Source organism: Pongo pygmaeus, chromosome X, assembly GCF_028885625.2.
Source record: "Pongo pygmaeus isolate AG05252 chromosome X, NHGRI_mPonPyg2-v2.0_pri, whole genome shotgun sequence".
NCBI classification, from domain to species: domain Eukaryota; kingdom Metazoa; phylum Chordata; class Mammalia; order Primates; family Hominidae; genus Pongo; species Pongo pygmaeus.
The window spans coordinates 105172322-105184637 of NC_072396.2; the positions used below are offsets into that span (position 1 = coordinate 105172322).

The window sequence follows — 12316 nt, forward strand, 5'->3', positions numbered from 1 at the left end:
TCCTTTTTTAAGGCTGTGTTGCATACAGTTTTCCTGACCTGTTTCCATTTGTAGCAAATGACATAGTGAACGAACAAGTGGCAGATGCATATTAATAAAAACAAACAAACTGAGAAATACTTAGTTTGATTGTTGTGGTTTATATTTTTGTAGATACATTTATTCATTTCACAAATATTTTTTGAGCACCTACTATATACCCTTCTTGACACTGGGAATATAGTAGTGACCAAAGCAAACAAAACTCCCCGTGACATTCATATTTTATATTTATAGTAACAGTCGTTTTCTGCTAGTAAAATTGTTCCAACCTTATATATAATATGTTACTATTTTGGGGTGGTCTCCAAGAAGACCATTATGGCTTCCAGAAGTTCTACCTGAATGATTTTGAGAGCCACTTTCTTATAGAATGGTTATTCCTATTCTAAAAGAGGGGCAATTAAGTAATGTTTCTTTTATAACTTTTTTTTTTTTTAACCATAAATCACTTACTATTGGCCACATTGACAGGAAACATGTTGTCCTGCTTAGCGTTTGTCATAATTGAATGGCACTTGATTAATTACCTATCATATTAACTTGGATTTGAGGTCTATTTATGCTAATTGTAACTTTTACGTCCTGACCAATATCATCATTCACATGACATCCACACCAATTCTCCCAGCTAATAAATTTTCAGAGACTTCAGTTTGAATTTTTTTTTTTTTTTTCAATTCTCTCTCAATCTTCTAATTGGGTTATTCTTTGTTTCTTCTCTTATTCTTCCACGCTAAAGAGCTGGTTAAACATTAGGCTGGACCACAGGAAATTGCCATTTTTTGTACGTCAAAGGTGGTTAATGATTGGCAGTTTGCCGTGGTTCAACCTAATATGCATATACACATTCAGACATGTATATTTGAGAGTGAGAGGGGTGGGGAGAGGAAGGAAGGAAGGAAGGGAACAGACAGCAAGCTAAAAACAGAACTCAGGGGAATGCACAGTATTTAATTCTCAGGCCAAGAAGGAGGACAGTCTGAAGGAATCTTAAGAAATTGCCAGAAGTATAAAAATAACCAGGAGAATAATAGTTCCAAGGAAACAAAGGGAATATAGGATATCAATAAAGAATGAAGGAATGATGTTGCCAAGTATCCCAGGAAGGTTCAGAAGGATATGGACAAGAAAAGTTTCTTTTAGAATTGACAATACAGAGGTTTTGGCTTCCTTTGTGAGTAGTTCCAGTGGAACAACTTCTAGTTGTTAAGGTGGAATATGGAAATATATTCAGGGGAGGTAGAAGTCAGATTGTGTGGGTTGAGGAGTGAGTGAAAAGTCAAGTCAAGACAGTGAGTATAGAATATGTTTCAAAATGTTTGACCAATAAAAAGTTGTAGAGAGAGCTGTAGGGGGACTGGGAACCAGGGGAAGTTGTTTGTTTGTTTGGCTTCTAAAATGAGAGAAACGTGAGTGTGTTTATAGATGAGTCGAAGGAGCCAGTGGAGAAGAGGGAGAAGTTGAAAATGGAGAAAAGATTGGGAACAATTGATGGTACAAGGTTCCAGAAGAAATATGAAGGTATTGGTTTAAAACTAGGTAGTGAGATTTACTTGAATGGGTGGTTAGGAATCGGGAGGCACCATTTATCCTCTAAGACTGGGGAGAGGATGCATGGATAGGTGGATATATAGATATATTTGTAAAGTTAGAAGGGCAAAACATTAAAGTACTTTGTGCCTAAGAATGTTAAATTTCTCAAAATAAGAAGCATGATTTAGAGAACAGAATTAAGTAGGACACTCCAGGAGGGTGTTAGCTGCTTAGGACAGCCAGGGAGAAAAAAGAGCTGGTTAAAGACAAGTAAAAGGATTATTGAGCATCATTAAGGGCCCAGCAGAAGTTGGCGATCATCAATTTGGAATGACGCCAATCTTTGCAGTTGTGTGTTTTCTTCCACTTAGATGTTGGAGAAGAGAAAGCAAATTATGAGATTGAATCAGTTTGGGTTTTGCTGGTTGAATGGGGTACAAGAGAGTTGTGATCAGCTGTGTGGTCTAGTCTAGATAGGAAAATAAGGCCAGGAGAAGGCTGATAAACCTGAAAAAGGAGGTTAAAAATTAAGGAATTGGCTGGGTGCGGTGGCTCAGGCCTGTAATCCCAGCACTTTGGGAGGCTGAGGTGGGCGGATCACTTGAGGTCAGGAGTTCGAGACCAGCCTGGGCAACGTGGTGAAACCCCATCTCTACTAAAAATACAAAAATTAGCCGGGCGTGCCCGTAATCCCAACTACTCAGGAGGCTGAGGCAGGAGAATCGCTTGAACCCGGGAGGTGGAGGTTGCAGTGAGCTGAGATTGCACCACTGCACTCCAGCCTGGGCAACAGAACAAGATTCCATCTCAAAAAAAAAAATTTTTTTTAACTTAAAAAAGGAATTAAGGGATTGAATATCTCTGATGTTGAAAAATGAGTAGCTATAGTTGGAGTTAAGTCTGTGAGAAAGCTGGAATAGGAAGTTATAACAAAGAAAAAAATAATAGATTTTGGTGTGGTTCAGTTCAGGTTATGACAGAATCTAGTGTGTGGCTGTGGGAGTGGGTAACTAAGGTGGAGTGAAGGTGAAGGTTATTTGATTCAAAGTCAAGGAACTGTGAAGCTGAAATGTTGGGATCATTTGCATGGACACTGGTGTAACTGAGGTATTGATGACAGGACATGATGCAGAGTTCTAAGGTCCTCAGTGAATCTGGATAAGATTCCAAGTGATAGCAGAGATATGAGAAGATAAAAAAATAGAGGGTAGTGTAGCTGGATAGTATGAACAAAGGAGAAAGGGTTTTTTACACAAGGAAGGAGGAATAATGGTTTCGAAATAGGGTTGAAGATACCTTTTGTGTTGTGTTCAGAAAAGCAAGGGATAGTCAGACTCATGAGAAAAACTGACTGTAGCAAAATGCAATCAAATATTTAGCCTAACAAATTCAGCTTTTAGCAGTAGTTTGTCTAATGAGGTTCTTTCTGTAGCTCACAAATTATTTGTAAACAATCTTAAGGCAATTTTTTTCCATGGCACTTGATTAAATAGAAGATCCATTTGATTTTTGTATATTATGGTTTTTTTTTCTTAGTGGAGTCTTGCTCTGTTGCCCAGGCTGGAGTGCAGTGGCGTGATCTTGGCTTACTGCAACCTCCGCCTAGTGGGTTCAAGCGATTCTCTTGCCTCAGCCTCCCCAGTAGCTGGGATTACAGGCGCCCACCACCACACTCGGCTAATGTTTTGTATTTTTTAGTAGAGATGGGGTTTCACCACGTTGGCCAGGCTGGTCACAAACTCCTGACCTCAGGTGATCCATCCACCTGCCTTGGCCTACCAGAGTGCTGGGATTATAGGCATGAGCCACTGTGCCCGGCCTGTATATTATCCTTTAAATTAAATCTGATTTCCTTCTTAAAGTAGGATTTATTTCTGATTTTATATTTACCTTCTCAAAGAAGGGGCTTATATTCTGTTCCACATTAGCAGTGGGAAGCTTAGTATAGGGCACTGCTTACTTCTAGTTGTTAAGGTGGGATAGATATGGAAATGTATTCAGAGGAAACAGTGTCCTGGTTTGGTGGTGAAGGAGAGCTAGGATATGATTAAGGTAAGAAGATAGAGAAAGCATACTTTGTAGAATATGAAGGTGTATGTTTAGGTTACCACAGAACAGAGGTTCTGGATACTGCAGTTGAGAGATTTGGAAAGGATAGGATCAATGAAAGAGGACAAGAAGCATAGAGACAAGGAATAATAAGTGACTAAAGGGGCTTACATATTGGGAGGTGACTAAGGGTAACAGGAATGTGAAATATGGTAGAATTAGCTAAACATTAGTTTCCGAGGCCTGTAGTAACTAGTTATTGCCTTGTTATTGTATAGCTTGATTACCCAGCTTAGTCTAATAAATGAATAGTATTTTTAAAGTCTATTAAAATATTTTCACATTTTTAGTGCGTTTTGTTTGGGCCTGGTCAGTTATGCCTATCAGCAAGCAACTTATTTTCACTGAAGAATTTTGCATAGGAAAGGCCCCACAAATCCACACTAATGTTGTTATATTTGTTTTAAGAGTGTTAATTTTTCAATATCTGTCCTTACTGATTTATCATTTTCCATAGAGTTGCAAACATAGTGGACATAAAAAATCAGAATACATAATTAACATTGCATAATAATTTTCATGTTTCCACATAGTCGACATAATGTTGTTAATAGTGGCACTGTAGTCCTTAGTACCATAATTTATTTAATAATTTATTATTATTTCTCTCTCTTTTTTTAGAGACAGGATCTTGTTCTCTTGCCCAGGCTGGAGCGCAGTGGCATGGTCATAGCTCACTGTAACCTTGAACTCCTGGGCTCAAGGGATTCTCCCACCTCAGCCTCCCAAGTAGCTGAAACTACAGGCATGTGCCACCAAACCTGGCTAATTTTTAAAGTTTTTGTAGAGACAAGGTCTCACTATGTTGCCCAGGCTGGTCTCGAATTTCTGGCTTCAAATGATCCTTTCACCTCAGCCTCCCAAAATGTTGGGATTACAGGCGTGAGCCACTATACCTGGCCTCTATTATTTATTTCTAATTTGTTTCTTTTGTCGGAATAGATAACAGCCTCGAGCATCTTCATGATATAGATTTTTTTCTTAAACTCTTCCCTTGGCATACATTTATAGGAGTGAGATTACTGGGTGAAAAGTAAGGTGCTGTTCCTTAGCTAATGGGATGTACACTGCAAGTTCTTGGAAAGAAGGAGGATGCAGTGGATGGAGTGCTTAAATAACAAGAGTCTAATAGCCATGGGAAAAGAATTGGGGTTTGGGAGATGATACTAGAATAAGGGAGACTAGCTAGGAAGATAAAATGACCTCAAAGGTATGAAGGCCTGGTCTTCACAGTTATAGTGGAATTGGGAAGGAAATGAATAAGTAAGACATTTTGAAGGAAAAAACATTGATAGAATATGGTGACTGAAGATAAAGTGTAAAGGATGCAAGATGACTTGAAGCTTTCCAACTTGAGATAGTAAATGAACTAGGGATATTTTGCCTGGAGGAAAAAAGGCTAAGATGCCTTGAAGCTTTCCAACTTGAGATAGTAAATGAACTAGGGATATTTTGCCTGGAGGAAAAAAGGCTAAGATTTTCTGGTTCCCTTCCAATATTTGAAGGATTGTCACATGAAAGGAGATCTCTGTATGGCTTCAAGAAACAGAGGTAGATATAGGGCAGTATCTCGTAACAGGTAGAGCAGACTCATGACGGAATAAAGGACTTTCAGAGGTGATATATTTCTTGACAGTGGAGTAGGTCAGGCAGAGGTTTAATGGCTGTCTATTCAGGATATTTATGTAGAAAAGGTTCACATGTAGGGTAGAGCTGTGTTTCTCAACCTTGTTTGTTTGTGTTTTTTCTATTTTTTTTAGACGGAGTCTTGCTGTGTTGCCAGGCTGGAGTGCAGTGGCGCGATCTCGGCTCATTGCAACCTCCGCCTCCCGGGTTGAAGCAATTCTCCTGTCTCAGCCTCCCAAGTAGCTGGGAGTACAGGCGCGTGCCACCACACCCAGCTAATTTTTTTGGTATTTTTAGTAGAGACAGGGTTTCGCCATGTTAGCCAGGATGGTCTCAATCTCCTGACATTATTATGAGACCGCCTTGGCCTTCCAAAGTGCTGGGATTACAGGCGTGAGCCACCGTGCCCGGCTCAACTTTGTTTTTAAAAAGAGAAAACCGGCCGTAGGGCGGTGGCTTATGCCTGTAATCCCAGTACTTTGGGAGACCGAGGCGGGTGGATCATCTGAGGTCAGGCGTTCGAGACCAGCCTGGCCAACATGGTGAAACCCCGTCTCTACTAAAAATACAAAAATTAGCCGGGTAGCAGTAGCGCGCACCTGTAATCCCAGCTACTAAAGAGGATGAGGCCAGAGAATCGCTTCAGCCTGGGAGGCAGAGGTTGCAGTGAGCTGAGATCACGCCACTGCACTCCAGTTTGGGTGATGGAGTGAGATCCTGTCTCAAAAAAATAAAAAGACAAAACCTGTGTCCCCTTATCGTCATGAACATAAAAACCTCATACCTTTTTTTTTATTTTTTTTTAAAGATAGAGTTTTGCTCTTGTTGCCCAGGCTGGAGTGCAATGGCAGGATCTCCGCTCACTGCAACCTCTGCCTCCTGTGTTCAAGTGATTCTCCTGCCTCAGCCTCCCGAGTAGCTGAGATTACAGGTGCCCGCCACCATGCCTGGCTACTTTTTGTATTTTTAGTAGAGATGGCATTTCACCATGTTGGCCAGGCTGGTCTCGAACTCCTGGCTTCAAGTGATCCGCCCGCCTCGGCCTCCCGAAGTTCTGGGATTACAAGTGTGGGCCACTGCAACTGGCCCCTCATACCTTTCTTTAATGTGGTGACAGGGGTAGGGTAGGTGGGGAATTAAAGATTTTTTTTTTTTTTTTTGATACGGAGTTTCACTCTGTCGCCAGGATAGAGTGCAGTGGTGTGATCTCGGCTCACTGCAACCTGTGACTCCCTGGTTCAAGCGATTCTCCTGCCTCAGCCTCCTGAGTAGCTGGGATTACAGACATGCCCAGCTAATTTTTGTATTTTTAGTAGAGATGGGGTTTCTGCATGTTGGCCAGGATAGTCTTGATCTTCTGACCTTGTGATTCGCCTGCCTCAGCCTCACAAAGTGCTGGGATTACAGGTGTGAGCCACCACGCCCAGCCAAGATTTTTTTTTTCCTGAGATTGGATCTCATTCTGTAGCTCAGGCTGGTGTGCAGTGGTGCGATCTTGGCTCACTGCAACCTCTGCTTCCTGAGCTGAAGTGATTCTCCCGGCTCAGCCTCCTGAGTAGCTGGGACTACAGGCACGTGCCACCATGCTTGGCTAATTTTTACATTTTTAGTAGAGACAGGGTTTTGCCATGTTGCCCAGGCTGGTCTCGAACTCCTGGACTCAAGGGATCTGCCCACCTCAGCCTCCCAAAGTGCTAGGATTACAGGCGTGAGCCACTGTGCACGGCCAAGATTTTTGTTTTCTATTTTTTTTTTTTTTTTTTTTTTTAGTTTTAGTAGAGGCGGGGTTTCACCATGTTGGCCAGGCTTGTCTTGAACTCCTGACCTCAGGTGATCCACCCACCTCGGCCTCCAAAAGTGCTGGGATTACAGACGTGAGCCACCGCGCCCAGCCTATTTTTTTTTTTTTTGAGACAGTGTCTCGTTCTGTCGGCCAGGCTGTAGTGCAGTGGCATGATCTTGGCTCACTGCAAATTCCGCCTCCCAGGCTCAAGCAATTCTCCTGCTTCTCAGCCTCCCGAGTCGCTGGGATTACAGGCACGTGCCACCATGCCTGGCTAATTTTTGTATTTTTAGTAGAGATGGGGTTTCACCATGCTGGCCAGGCTGATCTCGAACTCCTGACCTCAGGTAATCTGCCCTTCTCGGCCTCCCAAAGTGCTGGGTTTACAGGCGTGAACCACCACGCCCGGCCAAGATTTTTGTTTTCTAAATATAACATTGTATATACTTACTGTGTACCCACAAAAATTAAAAATAAAATATTAAAAAAAGATAATATAACATTGTAATGTTGAATATCTTCAAATGATAAAATTCCTTGGTTGACACCAAAGTAGACTATTGTCTTAGATGATTCCAGAGTTGCTTTCAACTAGAACATACTTCTAACCTGAATGTGAGTTGTCAAAAAGTATATTAATTGAACTGTTCTCTGAAGTAGCAGTGAGCACTTTATTACTGGAAACACTCAAATAATTAGTAGACCATTATGTAGTAAGAATTTTTAAGAAAGGTTTGCTGTATTAGATTTTGGGATGATATGGATCGCTTTCAAATTTATAGATATTACGGTTTATCATCATAAATGCCCCGTATGAATTTATGTCATCATTGTATGTTTTTTTTGAGACACAGTCTCACTCTGTCACCCAGGCTGGAGTGCAGTGGCACGATCTTGGCTCACTGCAAGCTCCTTCTCCTGGGTTCACATCATTCTCCTGCCTCAGCCTCCCAAGTAGCTGGGACTACAGGAGCCCGCCACCACGCCTGGCTAATTTTTTTTGTATTTTTAGTAGAGACGGGGTTTCACCATGTTAGCCAGGATGGTCTCGATCTGCTGACTTTCTGATCCGCCTGCCTCGGCCTCCCAAAGTGCTGGGATTACAGGCGTGAGCCACCGCGCCCGGCCCATCATTGTATGTTTTTGTATGTGATTGAGGCTTGGGAAATCAAGGCAAGGCCTGAGAAAAGAAAGACTAGAATTGCTTTTTTTTTCAAAGTCACAGAAGATAAGATAAATTTTTATGACCATCAAAAAGGTGGCAAATTGTAATTGTAGACTACAAGGTAGAAAGGGAGAGGAATTCATATCTGTAGCAACTTCAAAAGTTCTCTGAGGGGAGATGATAAAGATGCTGTTTTTATTTGATGATGTAGTAGTTGTTATAAATTGATGTAATTTAGAGAAAAGTCTGTTCTAGGCTAATAAGTTAGGCAGTCCTGTTGAAGTATGTTTCTTGTAGAGAAAATGGCAAAATAAACTTGTACTTGGCATTCGTCTGTCTTCTGGAGACTAATCATGTTGTAGAAGCAGCTGTTAGGTTCAAAATTGGATGTGGTCATCTCCATGGTCCTTTTCATCTCTAAGCCTCTGTTAGTTCTGAACACTGTTATGTCTGAATGATTTCATGAATCTTTTTTCATTTTGTCCCCCTCAGTGTAGTGTTCTTCAGAGTCTGAAAGAGCTGTTGCAGAATTGGCTGTTGTGGCTTTCTATGGACATTCACATGAAACCTGTTACAAACAGTCCTCTGTGAGTTATCTAACGGTCTTCCACAAGAGACGATCTGTATACAAATGTTTGCATATGTTTAATAGTGTGGCATAAAACCTAATTTTTTCATGTAAATGCTTAGTAGTACTTTTTTGGAAGACTTTTTTGTGACTTTTCACTCTTCTTCCCCCACAATCCTGAAAGGAAGGCTAATTCTCTAAGTTCCTATTGTTAAATCAGAAAGCAACCCTTATCTGCTAAATGACTTCTTTCAAGAGTTAATATAACAAAACACTAGAGAGATGAGATTAGAATTTGCAACTTTGACTTCCATTCAGTTTAACTCATTTTATAAAATATATTCTTATATTTAAAGCCAATTTTCATGATGGCTAGAAAAATCTCTAAAGTAATTTTGCGTACAACTTTGTTTTTATGTTTCTGTGCTGTATTTTGGTTATATGTGTTAATTTATCTTAACTTTGGAGTTTAAAATAAGAGCCCTAAATTTTTGTTAAATGTGTGCTTTACCTTCAAAGTAAAAGTAAAAGACTAAATTTCAAGGAACTGCATAATCAGGTTGTTTTGACTCTTTCTACCTAAAATCTTTGCCTTCTCCTACATATATATATATATATATATATATATATTTTTTTTTTTTTTTTTTTTTTTTTTTTTGAGACAGAGTCTTATTCTGTCACCCAGGCTGGAGTACAGTAGCGCAATATCGGCTCACCTCAACCTCCACCTCCCAGCTTCAAATGATTCTTCTGCCTCAGCCTCCCAAGTAGCTGGGATTACAGGCATGTGCCACCATATCCAGCTAAGTAGAGATGGGGTTTATTTAGTAGAGATGGGGTTCCGCCATGCTGGCCAGGATGGTCTCGATCTCTTGACCTCGTAATCTGCCCGCCTCAGTTTTCCAAAGTGCTGGGATTACAGGTGTGAGCCACTGCGCCTGGCCAAGAACCACTATTATAAAGAAATTCCACTTAAACATTTAATCTCTTCTACCTAAATTACATTAAGAACAGTACGTTTGAAATTACCTCCACCTGCCCCCCCACCACCTTTTTTGTTGAGACAGGGTCTTGCTCTGTCTCCCAGGAGTACAGTGACGCAGTCTTTGCTCACTGCAGCCTCGACCTCCCAGGCTCCAGCAATCCTCCCACCTCAGCCCCTGAGTAGCTCTGACCACAAGCGTGCACCACCATGCTTGGCTAATTTTATTTTTTGTAGAGACAAGGTCTCACTGTGTTGTCCAGGTTGGTCTTGAACTTCTAGGCTCAAGCTATCCTCCTGCCTTGGCCTTCCAAAATATTGGGATCACAGGCGTAAGCCACCACATCCAGTCCGAAATTCCTCTCTTTTACTTGTGGTTCTCCCTAACCTGCATTCCCTTCTGTGGGCTGCTGAGCCTGGACCCATATTTGTTCATTCTCTATTCCCTGGATCAGCAAGAGATTTAACAAAATAGTATGTTTGCATCTATAATCTTTGGCCAACTTGCAGTGTAAGTCTCTGGTACCCCTGAAATAGCTGCCTTACAATTTCTGTATTATCTTTTCAAAAATCTTAGGATTCCTCTTTTATTAGTGTCATAAGTTAAGGCAGACAATTTAAAAAGGAATTCTGTTTTCTAAAATTCTTATATAAATGGTGATACATGTGGATAATTTTGCTTGCCATATCAATATTTGGCATTGTATAGTATAGCTCAAGTTTTGTATAATTCTTTTTATTAAGTAAGTATAGGTATAATGCCCTATTTTTATCATGTGACCATATGCCATATCACTGTCAAAAAGGGAGTAAATTGTAGTTATATATCATAAAAAGAGAAGGGTAGAAAACTTCTCAACAGTGGTTCTCGAAGGGGGCCATTTCTGGTTGTCACGGTGACTGGGAAGAGGTTGCAACCATCCTTTAGTATGTGGGAGATGGGGATGCTCAATGTGCTTCAGTAGGTGGGAAGTAGGAGGCAGTCCTGAACAGTGAATTGTTTCATCCAAAATGCCGATAGTGTCTTGTGGAGAAACACTTCAAAAGAGGCTGTTCTGAGCAATTGTCATTGTTTCAAATTATTTCAGACACAGTTGCCAAGTGCTACCAAAAATCATAGTTAGGATACAGTTATGCCTGTAATCCCAGCACTTTGAGAGGCCGAGGCCAGTGGATCACTTGAGGTCAGGAGTTCCAGACCAGCCTGGCCAACATGGTGAAACCTTGTCTCTAGTAAAAATACAAAAGTTAGCTGGGTGTGGTGGTGCACACCTGTAATCCCAGCTACTCAGGAGGCTGAGGCACGAGAATTGCTTGAATCTGGGAGAAGGAGATTGCAGTGAGCTGAGATTGCGCCACTGCACTCCAGCCTGGGCGACAGAGTGAGACTCCATCTCAAAAAAAAAAAAAAGATATAGTTTTGCAAATAGCCAGCTGGCTATGTGTAGATGCTCGCCTATTTGAATGGTCTCCTGATCCTTCCTTGATTGCCTTGGCACTGAACTATCATGGTGGTGGGCAGTAGTAGAGTCATCATCATCTCTGAAACTCTAAGATTATTCATGTTCTTTTCCTTATGCATAACCATTGTTGACTACCTAGATAGGAGGGCAAAGCTATGAATTCAAATTTGTAAGTCTTTTCCTAATCCATTTAACATTGGATTGAAGGACAGGGGTGAGTAGATGGATGGACTGAACTAATATCCATATGTGCTGTAAGAGACTCCATTCATTGATCCAGGGAGAATATAAAATAGCCAGATCTGTTTTTTGCTAGAAGAATAAAAGATGCCAAAAATTTTGCTAATTCCCTTTTAGGGTTGAATTGAATTCAAGTGAAAAAAAAAATATATATATATATTTTGAGATGGAGTCTCACTCTGTCGCCCAGGCCAGGCTGGAGTGCAATAGCACGATCTTGGCTCACTGCAACCTCCACCTCCTGGGTTCAAGGGATTCTCCTGCCTCAGCCTCCCAAGTAACGGATTACAGGCATGCACCACCACACCTGGCTAATTTTTGTATTTTTAGTAGAGATGGGGTTTCACCATGTTGGCCAGGCTGGTCTTTAACTCTCGACCTCAAGTGATCCGCCTGCCTCAGCCTCCCAAAGTGCTGGGATTACAGACGTGAGCCACTGCCCCCCGCCAAATTCAAGTGAAAATATGTTTAATAGCATTTTAGCTCAGGAATTCAGGCAAAACTGAGTTTTGATTTGTGTACTATAGGTTTCCTTCGATCTGTGTTGCAATGTTACTAACAGTATAGGAAATGATTCCCGAAGTCATTTTAATGTTTATTCCTTTAAATCACTTTTGATTTGGTTGGGATAAATTAGTTCTCATTTTTTCTAGTTTACTGTATCATTTTGTCCATTTTCACATTTTATCCTGAATATTTTCTTTTTTTTTTTGAGACAGGGTCTTGCTCTGTTGCTCAGGCTGGAGTGCAGTGGCATGATCTTGGCTCACTGCAACCTCCACCTCCCGAAGCGACTCTCCTGCCC

The 12316-nt window shown here is 41.1% G+C and overlaps 1 protein-coding gene across 10 annotated transcripts in view; it reads left to right on the top strand.

Moving 5' to 3' along the window:
* The window catches only part of CENPI (centromere protein I), a 71188-nt gene that overhangs the window by 37061 nt on the left and 21811 nt on the right, over positions 1 to 12316 (top strand). For all 10 annotated transcript variants that reach the window (XM_063660702.1, XM_054472933.2, XM_063660704.1 and 7 more), the window contains one exon: positions 8751 to 8845. In XM_063660702.1, the coding sequence (XP_063516772.1) occupies positions 8751 to 8845 (95 nt within the window). The remainder of the gene's footprint in view (positions 1 to 8750; positions 8846 to 12316) is intronic.